At 47.8% G+C, this 14,294-nt stretch overlaps 1 protein-coding gene across 6 annotated transcripts in view; it reads left to right on the top strand.

The window, feature by feature from the left end:
* PAX5 (paired box 5) overlaps positions 1–14,294 on the top strand; it is a 152,266-nt gene that overhangs the window by 81,810 nt on the left and 56,162 nt on the right. The window contains exon 9 of one of the 6 annotated variants that reach the window (XM_054054158.1): positions 4,696–4,966. The exons of the other annotated variants lie outside the window; for them this stretch is intronic. Coding sequence (XP_053910133.1) covers positions 4,696–4,829 — 134 coding nt within the window. The 3' untranslated portion in view covers positions 4,830–4,966. Of the gene's footprint in view, positions 1–4,695; positions 4,967–14,294 lie in introns of those variants that run through there. 6 annotated transcript variants of the gene reach the window in all.

Raw genomic sequence — 14,294 nt, forward strand, 5'->3', positions numbered from 1 at the left:
GAATGGGGCTGAAAAGCTACATTTCTAGGGGTAAACAACTTGAAATATGATGTACAGGAGTTTCAGCTAAGAACAGGTAGTGTCCTTTTAGTAGCTGGTATCTGACGTTAAAGCTTAATCAGTCTTTGTGATAAAGTCTGGAGGCTTTCTTGGGTGCTGTTTGTGAAGAGACCTAAGTCTAGTTAATTTTGTCAGTCTGAAATCTGTAAGACAGATTGTAAAAGAATTTAATGCAAATAAGACAAAACGGAGGTCCTGAGTGAGTTATGATCACAATCTTTCATTATTCTTGGAGCCAGGCTGTGGTGTGAGCAGCAAAGCTGTATTCAGGGTTGAGATGCAAACAATCCTCTGTGGTCTGTTGGTAGAAAATATAAGATTTCTATTTCGTAGCAAGCTGGTAGATAAAAACAGTTGGGATACTTTTGAAGGTGAAAGGATTGCTTGCAACATTGACATTCATGCCAGCACATGCTGCTAGAATATGTCTAAGGACAAATTTAGTGGCAGTCCTCAGTACCGGTTCATTCACCAACTCTGTTGTGTTATGGACCACCAGCCAAAGCTCTGATTAGAGAACCTCTTGATTTCTCTCCATCGTTTCTATGCCACATTAAATATTAATTTAAAAAAGCCCTCCTTCCCTTACTGCTGGCTGCCACGGTCCATGAGTGCTCTCTCCATTTACAAGCCAATGACATGTGCCCAGCTCATTACTGCTGTAGTCAGCAGTTTCCAAGCAGCCTGTGATTGTTACTAATTACCTGCAGATGCATTTCCTCTGCTCCGGCTTGCTGATTTCAGCGTGATTGGTATCACTTTGAGAGGACAAAGTCATCCTAAATTGGTGCCTTGATTCGGGTCTCTGAGATGGCACTGAGGGCGGATTGACAAACTCGCGGGCAGCATTGGCTGCAGAGTCAGTTTGCATTATCAGAGTCAGGAGTGACTGTTGTCCAGCCTCACCTGGAGCCAGAGAAGAGCTTTTTGCTCTTCTGGGATCTGATGCAACGTCTGTATGTCTCCATTAAAAGAATCATAGAATCCCTAGGTTGGAAAAGACCTTTGAGATTGTCAAGGCCGATCGTACCTCTCCACTATTGAATCATATCTCCATCTTTTAAACCCCTCCAGGGATGGGGACACTCCGCCACCTCCCTGGGCAGCCTCTGCTAGGGCCTGAGAACCCTTTCAGTGAAGAATTTTCTCCTGATGTCCAATCTGAACCTGCCCTGGTGGAGCTTGAGGCCATTCCCTCTCATCCTAAAAGGAAGCCACACAAAGCCAGCATTGGCAGTGCGCTTTGGTTTTGTTCCTCCAACAGATGCTGGAGTTGGGGAGCCTGGTTTCCATCCATGTTGGGACATTTCCATCACCCTTTGCTTGCTTGCTTTTCCTCCCTCCTGTCAGGGCACTCTCAGATGTGGCGGCTTCCAGCCTGCTGAGCTGTCCTGTTGCAGCTGTACTGACTAGCAGGCTGAAAGGCATTTTCCAGCTAACGCACCCGTGCAGGGAGAGACTGAAACTCTGAGAAATACAAATGTGTTATTCCTTATCCTCTGCACTCAGCCTTGTAACCACACCATGGAAGGATCATCACCTTCTGTGCTCCGTCATGGAGTCAGCCTTGGAGGCAATGGTCCCCTAGAACTGTGTGATTTGCCTTTCCTGCACATTTTGTGTGCACACTGAAGAGGTGATAAGAAACCAGAAGCAGAGTTAGTTTGTCGTCTGGAGGGATGGGGAAGGAGTGACATTCTTGATGCTTGTCATCTTAGTCATCTGCTCTGGCTTGCATTGGTGAACTCAGCCACCAGGCATAACCAATATCAGACTTCAGGCTGAACTGAATGTAGAGTGAGTGGGGCATGTGCATCTGACTGAACAGAATCCTCCACTCCTGGAAGATCAGCTGGATTTTTAACATAGTGTCGATGCATCCAGCACCTTAGATGTAATGTGTTATGCCAAGGAGCTATTTCTTCATAGGTCTGTGACTGATGCAGGTAGCATAGATACGTGTAACTTTCCATATTCCTGCATATTTTGTCTTTTTTTTTTTTTTTTTGCACTTAGGAGCCAAAACCACCAAAATGGGATAAATGCATGTTAAAAGACAAGCCATTTCTTGCTACTGTTCTGCTGTAGCATGCAGTACTCAACTGGCCTCTTTCTGTGAGTTTTTCCTTAGGAGTGCTCAGTTTCATAGGAGATGTCTGTTGCTTGACTCTTCAATCTGCTTTTTTCATCCCAACATGCTGTGACTGCAATTTATGAGCCACAGTTTTGCCAGGTTTTGTTGTTTGGCAGATATTCTTGGTCACTTTGAAAGCTAGGCATGAGACGATGATGAGGCAGTTGCACTGGAAACTCTGCCAAAAATCGATCGTCTCTGAGCAGCGCGGTGGATTATGATGTGTTCAACAGCAGGAAGCAAAGAGCTGCTCCTCTAAAATCCCAGGCTGATCTCTTGCCAGAATTAAACACTGACAATATTTAGCATTTTACTCAGTGCAGTCTGGAAGAATGTCTTTTTTTTTTTTTTTTTTAAAAAAAACAAGAAGTGGCACGTAGGATGGAGATTACCAGAATAATACCAGATCCTTCTCAGCCTATGGATGGAGAAGGACTCATCTGAGCAGCACTAGACACCAGCATTTGGGTGGAGGAGTCTGAAGACACCTTCCTCTCTCCACAGAATGGAGCTTAGGCATTGAGTTTGGATCTCGACCAGGGAGTGCAGGGAAAAGATGAGAGAGAATGGTTTAAAGCTGAAAAATTGAGATGAGTTCTTGGGAAGGAATGATTTCCTGTGAGAGCGGCTCAGGTTGCCCAGAGCAGTGGCGGCTGCCCTATCCCTGAAGGGGTTCAAGGCCAGGTTGGGTGGGGCTTGGAGCCCCTGATCCAGTGGGAGATGTTCCAAGGGATGGAACTGGATGGGCTTTGATTTCCCTTCCAACCCACACTGTTCCATGATTCCATGATTCTGTGTTTCCATGACTAGACATCTGCTTTTTGTGTAATCCAAGCTAGGGTGTTGTATAGCACATTTGCGATAATCCTGATCAAAGGGTGCTCTCCAGACGATTTTTGACTGGGGAGCATCAAGAGCTTTTAGAGCTGATGCTAAGGAGGAGTCCTGTGCAAGCAACAGGACCAGAGAGCACTTACAGAGAGCAAGGACAAAGCAGCCAGTCGGTGCAGCAGTTTGTGTGGAAGGATGCAGAAAGGAGGCCAGAAACCTCGTCTGCAAGCTTGGAAGTGGTGATGGTGTGACCTGCTGGAGGTGGGAGTGTTTGTGTTTAAAAGCAGAGTCTCACAGAGGGAGCCTTGCCGATCTGGGTGGGGGTTGAGCAAAGCAAGTGGACTCAGACAAATGGAATCTGCTCAAAAGTGGAGTAGATGGGTGAGGAAGCTTTCTCATCCATTTATTTTGCTCTGTCTGTACATGTGTTTGAAGGGAAGTCTTTAGATACAGCAAAACATGGAAGGAAAGATGGATGCTTTGCTCTCCCTTGATTGTTCTGTGTGCTTTCCCCCCTGCTTTTTCCTCCTCACCCCTGGTTCTCTACTCACCCCACCCAGGAAAGATTCCAGTTCTCGAAAGCTTACCCAGGGATTCTTGACCTGGCCTAACTTCTCGGATGAACAGTGTAAGGACTATGTCCCTCTGGAGAAGAGGAGATGTAGGGTTTGTTTAAGCAGCTTGGAATCTGGCCTATTTCTTTTCATGGCTTTGGACATCAGGTATCTTAGGGGTCCGTTAGAGAAATCAAGAGTTTAGTCTTGGTAAGAAGCTGCAGGGGTGGTGTATGGTGAGGTGTGCACATCTGGGTAGAGTATTTAATCAATGTGGATTGGTAAGGTGGGAAATGGTCACGAGCGGAACCCTTTGGTGAAGGTCTGGGTGGATCCTGAAGGAAACGCTGCCCTTTGCCGCTGTGTCTTGGCTGGATTCTGAGTGCTTGTCCCATGTCAGAGTTGAGTCACCACCTCCTTCCAGGGTTTACTTTCTCTTTTCTGTGGCTGAGCTGAAGACAGAAGTTTATGAGTTAAACGCCAGTTCATTCTCTGGGACTAGTCCTCAAAGGAGCCCAGAAAGGGCAGCTTCTCTTTTGGTGTGAGCCCTTATTACATCTGCCATTCATGGACCATTTTTGGTGACAATCTGAGGCAATTGAGTACTTTTTGTACCCAATGGAAACAATGACATGAAAATTAAAAGCAAAAATGAAGCTCCCAGTACCTGTCATTGAGGAATATGCAGTGAAACAGGACTTTTTGCTCTTTCTTGCACACTTGATGTTTGTGGTGAAGGCCACTGTTACTTCAGAGGTGCAAAAATGTGGCATGGGGTCAATATTTTCAAGTGCCTTTCTGATGCTGGGAATTGCATTGTGAAATTTGCCATGAATAATTCCTGTTGGGGGAAAAGGACATTTATTTTAATTTCTATATCAAGAATAGTCAACCCAAAAGTCTTCTCTCTAGTTGGTTCTGCAGTTGCGGTTTGTTTATTGTTGTGAATTTATATCTAAACCCAGGACTTGCTGACCACGACAGAAGAATGTGGTTTCATTAGGGAACACTGTTAGTCCCTTAAATGCATTTGCTTTTTAATAATGATGTAGCAGTGGACTCTCCACTGATTTTTCACTGTTTAGTAGGTCAGTGACTGGCCATCCCTCTCTACAGATCTACAGAAGAAAAGGAGAAAAACACCTGCAGAAGCTGACTTACCCCATGCATTTTTGGATATAAAGTTAGGGATCGTCATGAGAGGAGCCTGTTTCTTTCCAGCGATGGATGAGGGAATGAGGAGCACTTAGCTTAAGCTGGACCTGCGTGGGTGGGATGGACCTGCCCCATGAGGAGGAAAGTGGGTTGCATGAACAAGTTCCTGGAGGGAATTGTTATCCAGCTGTTATTTGCTGAAATATTGGCCTAGCTGAATGAAACTACTTCCATCATTTTCATTTTAAATAAAAAAATATTTCAAGTTTTTTAATGAAAAGTAGTTTCAAAGTGAAAAATTCCTGCTTTCCCTTCAAGTCTCTGAAAGGTCACCTGCAACTCAAAACATTCTATGATTCTAAATAAGAATAATGTAATATTTTCACTATTCCTTCTTTCTTTTTTTTTTCTCTTTTTTCCTTTTTTTTTTTTTTTTTCCTAAAATCAACACAGTTTTGAAGAAAGTAAAGAAAATGTTTGGTTTTGAAATTGTCTTTTCTTCTGGAAAAATGCTTTGTTAATTTTTTTTGTTGGCCAATTGTAATAGCAACAATAAAGCTTCTAAGGCCATTATGTTTTGGTCATATAATCTGCCTGTATGTGGAAAAGTTGGTCTGAGTTCGAACATTATCACCAAATTATACCTTAATTTCAATGGGACTTTTTTCAAGTGCAAATCGTTGCTGGTAGGATGGCTGGTTCCTCATGCAACACAAGGCTAGATTTACAGCTTAGTCCTTACGCTTAATAGATAAAAGTGCAGATGCGTTTTCCAATAATCTATTCGTCACTCCCAACAGGGCCTGTCACATTTAAAGACTTGAAAAAAGGCCACATAAACTCCCGTGGAAAGGCAGCCAATCTGGAAAACAAAAGTGTCAGTTTTAATGACAGGACAGAGCCTCACGGAAGCACTGTTGAATTTTTCCATTTTTATGAATTCTTATCTTGCTATTAGAAGAGAACAAGCGCGTTTGAGAGAGCAAGCGAGGCCACTTGTACCCCACCAAGACCCAGGCTATTAACTGACTCTTTTGATGATGTACAGCCTGACTCTGCTGGGAGTTCAGCTGTGGATTTAAATGTTGAATTCAACTACGGTAAACATGTTTTGGTGCAAAGCATGTATAATAACAATTTGCATTTACATAGCATCTTTTACTTAAGGATTTTGCAATCTCTAATTAATTAAATCTGTTTCCCCCTGCCCCCAGTGCCACTGTGGTATGGATAATAAATACAATTTTAAATTGAGCAGCCGTGGCAGGAGGATTAAGACAAGAGGGTTCTGGTGCTCCCACGCTGGTCCTGATTGCAGCTGGGTTGGAGGTTGTTCTGCAAACACTCTGAGCAGCTCTGGCTCACGTTCACCCTGGTCTGAAAAGCCTTGAAAGAATCAGAGTCACTAAGGTTGGAAAAGACCTCTAAGTTCATCCATTCCAACCCCACCGTGCCTACTAAATCATGTCCCTAAGTTCCACATCCACATGCTTTTTGAACTACTCCAGGGACGGTGACTCCACCCCTGCCCTGGGCAGCCTCTGCCACAGCTTCACCAAACCAGAGACCAAACTGACTCTGTGGGTGGAAACTGCCTTGCTGTCTCCCACTGCAAGGTCTCCCACCAGTGTGTGGATCCTGGGGATGGTCACCTGTGGCTGTGCCACCACTGTGGCAGCTGGGGCTTTGGATGTGCAGAGCTGGCAGGACCACCTCACTGCCTTAGGGCATCAACAGCCCATTCGGTCCACAGACGGCATTTTTCACTGCCAGGGAAATGCTGTATATTTGTCATAGGTCTCCAAACTGGAAGCGAAAAATAGAAAGGAAAGCACTCCAGTTTGCATAAATGTTTCCTAAACTGCTTTTCTTGGCCTGCAACAATAGTAATACATCTGAGAGTGAGTGTACAATGGTATTGACAGGTGGGCAGAGGGATGCGTTGGCCTCTGCGCGTATGCATGGCACATAAATAAAGTCTAGCAGCAGTCTGAGTCACGCTACAGATGTAGCTTCTAGGATGAAGTAATTGCTTTGATGATGGTATTTGAAGACACCTCCAGTCACCACCACCAATAATAGGTGGCCTTAGTTGTTCATGTATGAGTTACTTACCTCATACCTGAACAGTTGGGAGATTCAAGTTGTTTTCATAGGGGATGGTGAGTTGTCAGCCCAGCAGACTGGGAATCGAGTAGTGTGAATAGTAAAACGGAGACAATGTGGAGGCTGTGTGTACCACTGGGCAATGGAGAGCATGGCACGAGGGTGCTTGCTGTCTGGCTGAGCTCTCTCAGCTGACTCTGTCATACCATCACCCAGAAATGGGAACATTCCTGTGTTCTTTTGATCTAGGAGAAACTTAGGAGGATTCAGGAAAGAAAAGCTGCAGTATGTGAAGTGTTCCAGAATGGATAGGCACAAAAACTTATGGGCGATGCTGCCTCTGGTTGCTAAGCAGTGCAGGTGCTTCCTGAAATGCTTGGCTCCGAGGAGCCCTGTGGAGCTCAAGGGAATGAGGTCCCCAGCTTCATGCTGTGGTTTCTGGGCAGTAAGCAGAGATGGCTCTGGCGTAGGCCCAGGGCTGGGTGAGAGCTGGTGCTGCTGGAGCTCCGATAGCTCCGTGCCGCTAGTGGCTCCTTGCTCTTCCCAGTGGGGAACTGAAGTACGTGGCCATTGCTTAGCCAGGGCAGAGAAGGACAAAGTATCCCGATGTTTTAATGGTGTTGCAGCATGTTTTGGGAGAAGAGGAATATCTGTCGCAGAGTAGGAAGGAAATATTTTTCGTATTTTCCCTTCTCTCTTCTTTGATAGCTCTTCTTCTAGTTCTGGCCCTGAAAACACAGTGATATCTATGAATAGAGATTTTACCAACCCATTCGGGGCACTTTGTAATGGACCATTGTTTCTTTATGACTTCGTGTTACATCAGGCCAAAAATGTGTGGTTTTGAGGTTTTTATGTGTCTTCTCATAAAAATGTTGAACTGTAATGAAAAAAAAAGAAAATGCAAAAAAGCAAAATTTAGTGGCAAAAAGAAAATGTCACTGGCATTTCTTCGAAACAGAAGTTGCCTGGTTTTGAGCTGCCTGATGAGACTGGCACATCTACCAACAGCGAGGAATATCACTTGTGGAAATCCCATGAGCATCAGCAGGGACAGGGACTGCCTGTGCTGCCACGTACTTGACACTCGACTTGGGATTTTCACATTGATGTGGCTGAAAAGTGAGTACAGTTGAGGGCATAAAAGGAGGATCAGGGTCCCACTGGAAGTTTCCTTCTATTTGTTGCATCTTTTTTGCAGCCATCTGTATTCCTTGAGCTCGGCCCTGTGATGACACTGTACCCTTTTTGAGCACTGAGTTCTAAAAAAAGGCTTGTGTGTCAGCAATATCCCTCTAAAGAGGGGACAGAAGCGGGTTGCCCCTCCCCAGCAGGTTTCGTTTGAGCACCTGTGAGTCCAGACCTGTTGGCCTTCCCGAGAAGGGAGCATCCCCCACTGGAAGGCTGTTTCTGGATCGCTGTGGCTTGAGGATTTGCAAGAAGATGGAGGGCTTTGGATAGTTTGGTGGGAAGCCAGCAGATGCTGGTGCAGCTGCAGTAATTGCAAAATCCGCATGAAGTGGCAGCTGCTCACTGCTGAGCAGGATTGAGCCCTTTGCTGCTTGGGTCTGCTTGTTCTGGCCAGTACAGGCAGACCCAAACATGTCTTGGTCCAGCTTGCTCCCATGCTGACGCAGAGAGAGCCAAGCTGGTGGGATAGGCACTGTCTTCAACAAAATGTGACCTGATCTGGCCAAGCCAGGACTTCACCCAGACTAACCTGGGTGGCAGAGCTGTAACTGGACTCCGAGCTGGCTGGAGAACATCACCCTGGGTTGTCTTGTGCATCTCTACCTGTGGAGCTGTGCTGACTGCTCCCTGGCAAACGAGGGGCATCTGAGACACAAGTATGAGTGCACTGGCACGAGCATGACAGGGATTCACTCGACAAGCATTTCTGGACAAGGTCAAGTGTTGCAGGACCCTTTGAGCGTGGTGGGCAGGGGTGCAGAGCTGTGCCTCTGCTCTGCATGGCTTTACCTGTGGCTGCTGTGTTCACACCAGGAGTTGCTCCACACAAGTCCTACATCCTGTCCTGGAGCATCCCTGTGGCTTTGCCCGCTTTGGAGTAACCAGTGTGCATTCTGCAGTAAATGTTTATGCAGCAGCTTTGGCTCAGCTTTTTGCTGAGCCCAGCTGCCTCCTCAACTGCAGGCAGTGGCTGTAGTCTCTTGCCATGAGGATGCACAGGACTGCAGGAGATGTGTCAGGTCTTGCAGAAGCATGTGACAGTGGGATCGGCCCGGCCAGTTACACCCCTGTCTGTTGTGTAAGGGTTCATTGCTGCTTGACAGCCTTGAGGTGTGCTGCCACAGGCTTTCTACCAATGAGACATGTTTTGTCCATGCTCTGTCCTGGGTCTTCACCACCTGCAAGTCTCATCAGCCCTGGTTTTAATGGGAGAAGCCCTTGAGGGCTTTAAGATATGGGTGGGATGTTGATTGACTCTTCTCTGACATGGATAAAGTAACTCTGTGACTCACCTTGCGTGTGTTACAAATGATAGTTTTGATGCTGAAGTGAAGTGGACTCATCCTTCCCTTCGAGCACTGTGTCTGTTCAGCCTGGAGAAGAGGAGGCTCAGGGGAGACCTCATTGCCATCTGCAGCTTCCTCACACAGGGAGGAGGAGGAGCAGGCGCTGATCTCTTCTCTGGTGACCAAGGACATGACCTGAGGGAATGGGAGGAAGATGCCAGGGGAGGGTTAGGTTGGATGTTAGGAGAAGGTTCTTCCCCCAGAGCGGGAGCACTGGAACAGCTCCCAGGGAAGCAGTGACAGCGCCAAGCCTAACAATATTCCATAAACATTCACCCTCAGCCACACAGTGTGAATGTTTGGATATCCTGTGGAGGGACAGAAGCGGGGCTTAAATCAACCTTGTGGGCCCCTTCCAACTCAGGTCAGTCTATGAGTCTATGATTCTGTGTGGGGTGGACTGGGGTTACACCTCAGCTTGGTGAAGTGACAGTGGCTGAGGATCAGGAGGTGACCCTGTAGTTTCCAGCCCTGAGTGCATGTGGTGGGCAGAGGTGTCTGTCTCTCTGCTTGGCCACTTGCAGTGATGGTTTAGTGGTGGGCTTTGCAGTGTTAGATTTATAGTTGGACTTGATGATCATAGAGTCATAGAATCATAGAATCATAGAATGGTTTGAGTTGGAAGGGAAATCAAACATCATCTTAATTCCACCACCCCTGCCATGGGCAGGGACACCTCCTACTGGATCAGGGGCTCAAAGTCCCATCCAACCTTCCTTTGAACACCTCCAGGGATGGGACATCCACAACTTCCCTGGGCAACCTGAGCCAGCTCCTCCCCTCCCTCATTGTGAAGAACTTCCTACTTTTGCCCAGTCTAAATCTTCCCCTCTCCAGTCTAAAGCTGTTTCCTCTCATCCTGTCACTCCATGTCTTTATAAAAAGTCCATTCCCAGCTTTGCTGGAGCTCCTTTCTGTACTGGAAGCTGCTCTAAGCTCTTCCTACAGCCTTCTTTTCTCCAGGCTGAACGACTCCAGCTGTCTTAGTCTGTCCTTATAGCACAGGTGCTACAGCCCTTGGATCATCGCCGTGGCCTCCTCTGGACCTGCTCCAACAGTTCCGTGTCCTTCTTATGTTGGGGATTCCAGCACTGGACACAGGGCTCCAGGTGGGGTCTCAGGAGAGCGGAGCAGAAGGGCAGAAACCCCTTCCTCACCCTGCTGGCCACACTGCTTTATATGCAGCCCGGGACACAGTTGGTTTCTGGGCTGGCTCATGTTGAGCTTCTCATCAATCAGCAGATCTTTTCCAGCCTCAATGATTCTATGATTCTATTCTGCAATCAGTGTATACTTGTTTCCACTTTTTTTTTTCTTATCCATTTTTATATCGTCTCTCTTGTTTTGTCTATGCCATGTGTATACTTTCAACTCTTTTAACTGCAAAATTATATTCCTGCATGGTTCTATTAATGCAGTGCTACTTCCTACAGCAGTCCCCAAATCCCGTAATCTAAAAGGAAACACTGAAAACGGAACAGGCATCAATGGGTGGGTATGGACAGGTGCTTGGGTGCATCATGTCACCTGAAGGTTCAAAGGCAGCGTGGCTACTCCATGTGTTCCTTGGCAAGACCTTGCCTGCAGACCCTTGTAGAAGCTCTCAATTTCTGTGGTGGCGGCTCCGACATCCTCCAGCAGCAGCAGACCCTGGTGGGGCTTCACTCCAGCCGCAGGGTGCAGTATTGCACTGCCATTGCTGTGGAGATGGTGCCTGAAGGCAGCGCCAACCCCCTGGTCTCACTGCCCTGGCTCCAGACCTGGCACCTCAGCCCTGCAAAGGTGTCATAGGCAGACGGACCTGGTGATGGCACTCTGCAGAGACATGATGCTGCGTAGAGGTGTGGAGGCAGTGTGGCATTCAGATGCGATCCCAGCCTCTCATTCCTCTTGGGACCTCTTGGGATGATAGGAATGCCTCAACAACTTTGCATGGTATCACGTGTCCCGTGGAGAGCCCCCATCATCAAAAGTGCTGTCCTGAAGGAACTCCTTTCTCTGACCCTTGTAATTGCTCCTGTCCAATCTTTCTTCATGTTTTCTGTTAATTATTTTTCTCTTTCTTCTCTCCCTCTCTTTTTCCCCCCTAAAACTCCACTACTCCTCTCCAGTGTATTAAGGATGTGAGTGAAATTGATGGCTGGAACGTCTCAAGTCTTTATGATGATGAATGACTTTCACTGCCAAAGCTTTTATTGTCTGTGATTTGGGAAGAAAGGAAGCTGATTTATCGTGGCCAACTGTCATGCCATTTAATACAGTTATAAATCTTGACGCCACGACGGGCACCATGGGCTGGGGACCTCCTCTGGCCACTCCTCCGTGTGCCTTTTGTCTCCCTGCTTGTGGTCCTCAGCTGTGCTCCTCTGAGGGGAGCAGGCAGGGGGAAATTTGAGCCGGGAATTCCCACACAGAGTTTGACAGCCAAGGGCTGGGCAAGCCCTGAGCATCTCACCCAGCCCCAAGCAGGCTGTACACCCCGTGGCTCTTGGGGTGGTAGAGATGCACCGCATCACAGCACTACTGCAGCATCCCCTGCTCCTGGCACTGTGCTGGCTGGGCTGGGCTGATCGCACTTGATCATGGCAGCAGGGGAATCTCCCAGTGGCTTGAGAACAAAATCTCATTTGCTGCTTTTTCTGTGCAAGAGCCCTCAAAAGGATATATTGGTTAATGTCCAGACATCCAGTTACAAGTGGGATTCCCCAGGGCTCGGTACTGGGTCCAGCCCTGTTCAATGCCTTTATCAATGACCTGGATGAAGGCATTGAGTGCACCCTTAGCAAGTCTGTGGATGACACTATGTTGGGTGGAAGTATGGATCTGCTGGAGGGTAGGGAGGCTCTGCAAAGGGACCCGAACAAGCTGGACTGCTGGGCTGAGACCAATGGCATGAGGTTTAACAAGGCCAAATGCCGGGTCCTGCACTTGGGGCACAACAACCCTATGCAGTGCTACAGACTAGGAGAAATCTGGCTAGAAAGCTGCCTAGAGGAGAAGGACCTGGGGGTGTTGGTTGACAGCCGACTGAACATGAACCAGCAGTGTGCCCAGGTGGCCAAGAAGGCCAATGGCATCTTGGCTGGTATCAGAAACGGCGTGACCAGCAGGTCCAGGGAGATTATTCTCCCTCTGTGCTCAGCACTGGTGAGACCGCACCTTGAGTACTGTGTTCAGTTCTGGGCCCCTCACCACAAGAAGGATATTGAGGCTCTGGAGTGTGTCCAGAGAAGAGCAACAAAGCTGGTGAGGGGGCTGGAGAACAAGTCTTACGAGGAGTGGCTGAGAGAGCTGGGGTTGTTTAGCCTGGAGAAGAGGAGGCTGAGGGGAGACCTTATCGCTCTCTTCAACTACCTGAAAGGAGGCTGTGGAGAGGAGGGAGCTGGCCTCTTCTCCCAAGTGACAGGGGACAGGACAAGGGGGAATGGCCTCAAGATCCGCCAGGGGTGGTTCAGGCTGGACATTAGGAAAAAAATTTTCATGGAAGGGGTCATTGGGCACTGGCAGAGGCTGCACAGGGAGGTGGTTGAATCATCTTCCCTGGAGGTGTTTAAGGGACGGGTGAATGAGGTGCTGAGGGGCATGGTTTAGGGATTGATAGGAATGGTTTGACTCGATGATCCAGTGGGTCCTTTCCAACCTGGTGATTCTATGATCCCAATTGCATTTAATAGAATCATAGAATCATAGAATCATAGAATCATTGAATCATAGAATCATAGAATGGTTTGAGTTGGAAGGGACCTCAAAGATCATCTAATTCCAACCCTCTGCCATAGGCAGGGACACCTACCCCTGGATCAGGGGCTCAAAGCCCCATCCAACCTGTCCGTGAACACCTCTATGGAACAACTTCCTTGGGCAGCCTGTTTCAGGGCCTCATCACCTTCATTGTGAAGAATTTTCTCCTAATGTCCAATCTAAATCTGCTTCTTTCCAATTCAAAGACATTTTGCCTTGCCCTGTCTCTCCATGACTTTGTAACAAGTCCCTCCCCAGCTTTCCTGGAGCCCCTTTCTGTACTGGAAGCTGCTCTAAGGTTTACTCAGAGTCTTCTTTTCTCCATGCTGGACAACACCAACTCTCTCAACCTGGCATCATGGCAGAGGTGCTCCAGCCCTCACATCATCTCTGTGGCCTCCTATGGACCTGTTCCAGTAGTTCCACATTCTTTTTGTGTTGGAGATTCCAGAACTGGACACAGGACACAGGTGGGTTCTCACAAGAGAGAAACAGAGGGGCAGAATCCCCTCCCTTGTCCTGCAGGCCACGCTGCTTTGGATGCAGCCCAGGACATGGTTGGTTTCTGGGCTGTGAGTACACGTTGCTGGCCCATGTTGAGCTTCTCATCAACCAGCACCCCAAGTCCTTCTCTGCAGGGCTGCTCTCAATCACTTCATCCCCCATCCTGTTTTGAAACCATGGACTGCCCCGACCCAGATGTAGGACCTTGCACTTGGCCTTGTTGAACCTCATGAGATTCACACATGAATTTTTTAACTGCATTTTAGTGACCCTGCTGTAAAGATACAGGTCACCTGTAGAGTTTGCAGAAGATAAGCAGGCAGGAGCAAGGTGGTGGTGCTTCAGAAGGCTGGTGATGCTTTTTGTTGGCAAAGCTTTCCCTGTGCTGAGTGCCCAGGAGGGACAACAGCTGGTGGCAGAGCACAGGCAGAGCTGGCTCATCGCCTGCATTGCCAGCTTGGTGGCTCAATAAGGTCCAGCCATGAGCCATCAACTTACCACAAGTGGCACTGTTGGCATTCAGGAGGACGGTGGCTGCCTGCTTTGGCCAGAAGAGGTGGCTGAGGCTGTTCTTTCCAGGGTGCTGGAAAGCTGCATGCGGCATTGGACCTGATTCTATTAGAGGAGATGCAAACACACAAGTCTATGAAATGACAGCAGACCCGCATTGTC

Source organism: Cuculus canorus, chromosome Z, assembly GCF_017976375.1.
Source record: "Cuculus canorus isolate bCucCan1 chromosome Z, bCucCan1.pri, whole genome shotgun sequence".
In the NCBI taxonomy this organism is placed as follows: domain Eukaryota; kingdom Metazoa; phylum Chordata; class Aves; order Cuculiformes; family Cuculidae; genus Cuculus; species Cuculus canorus.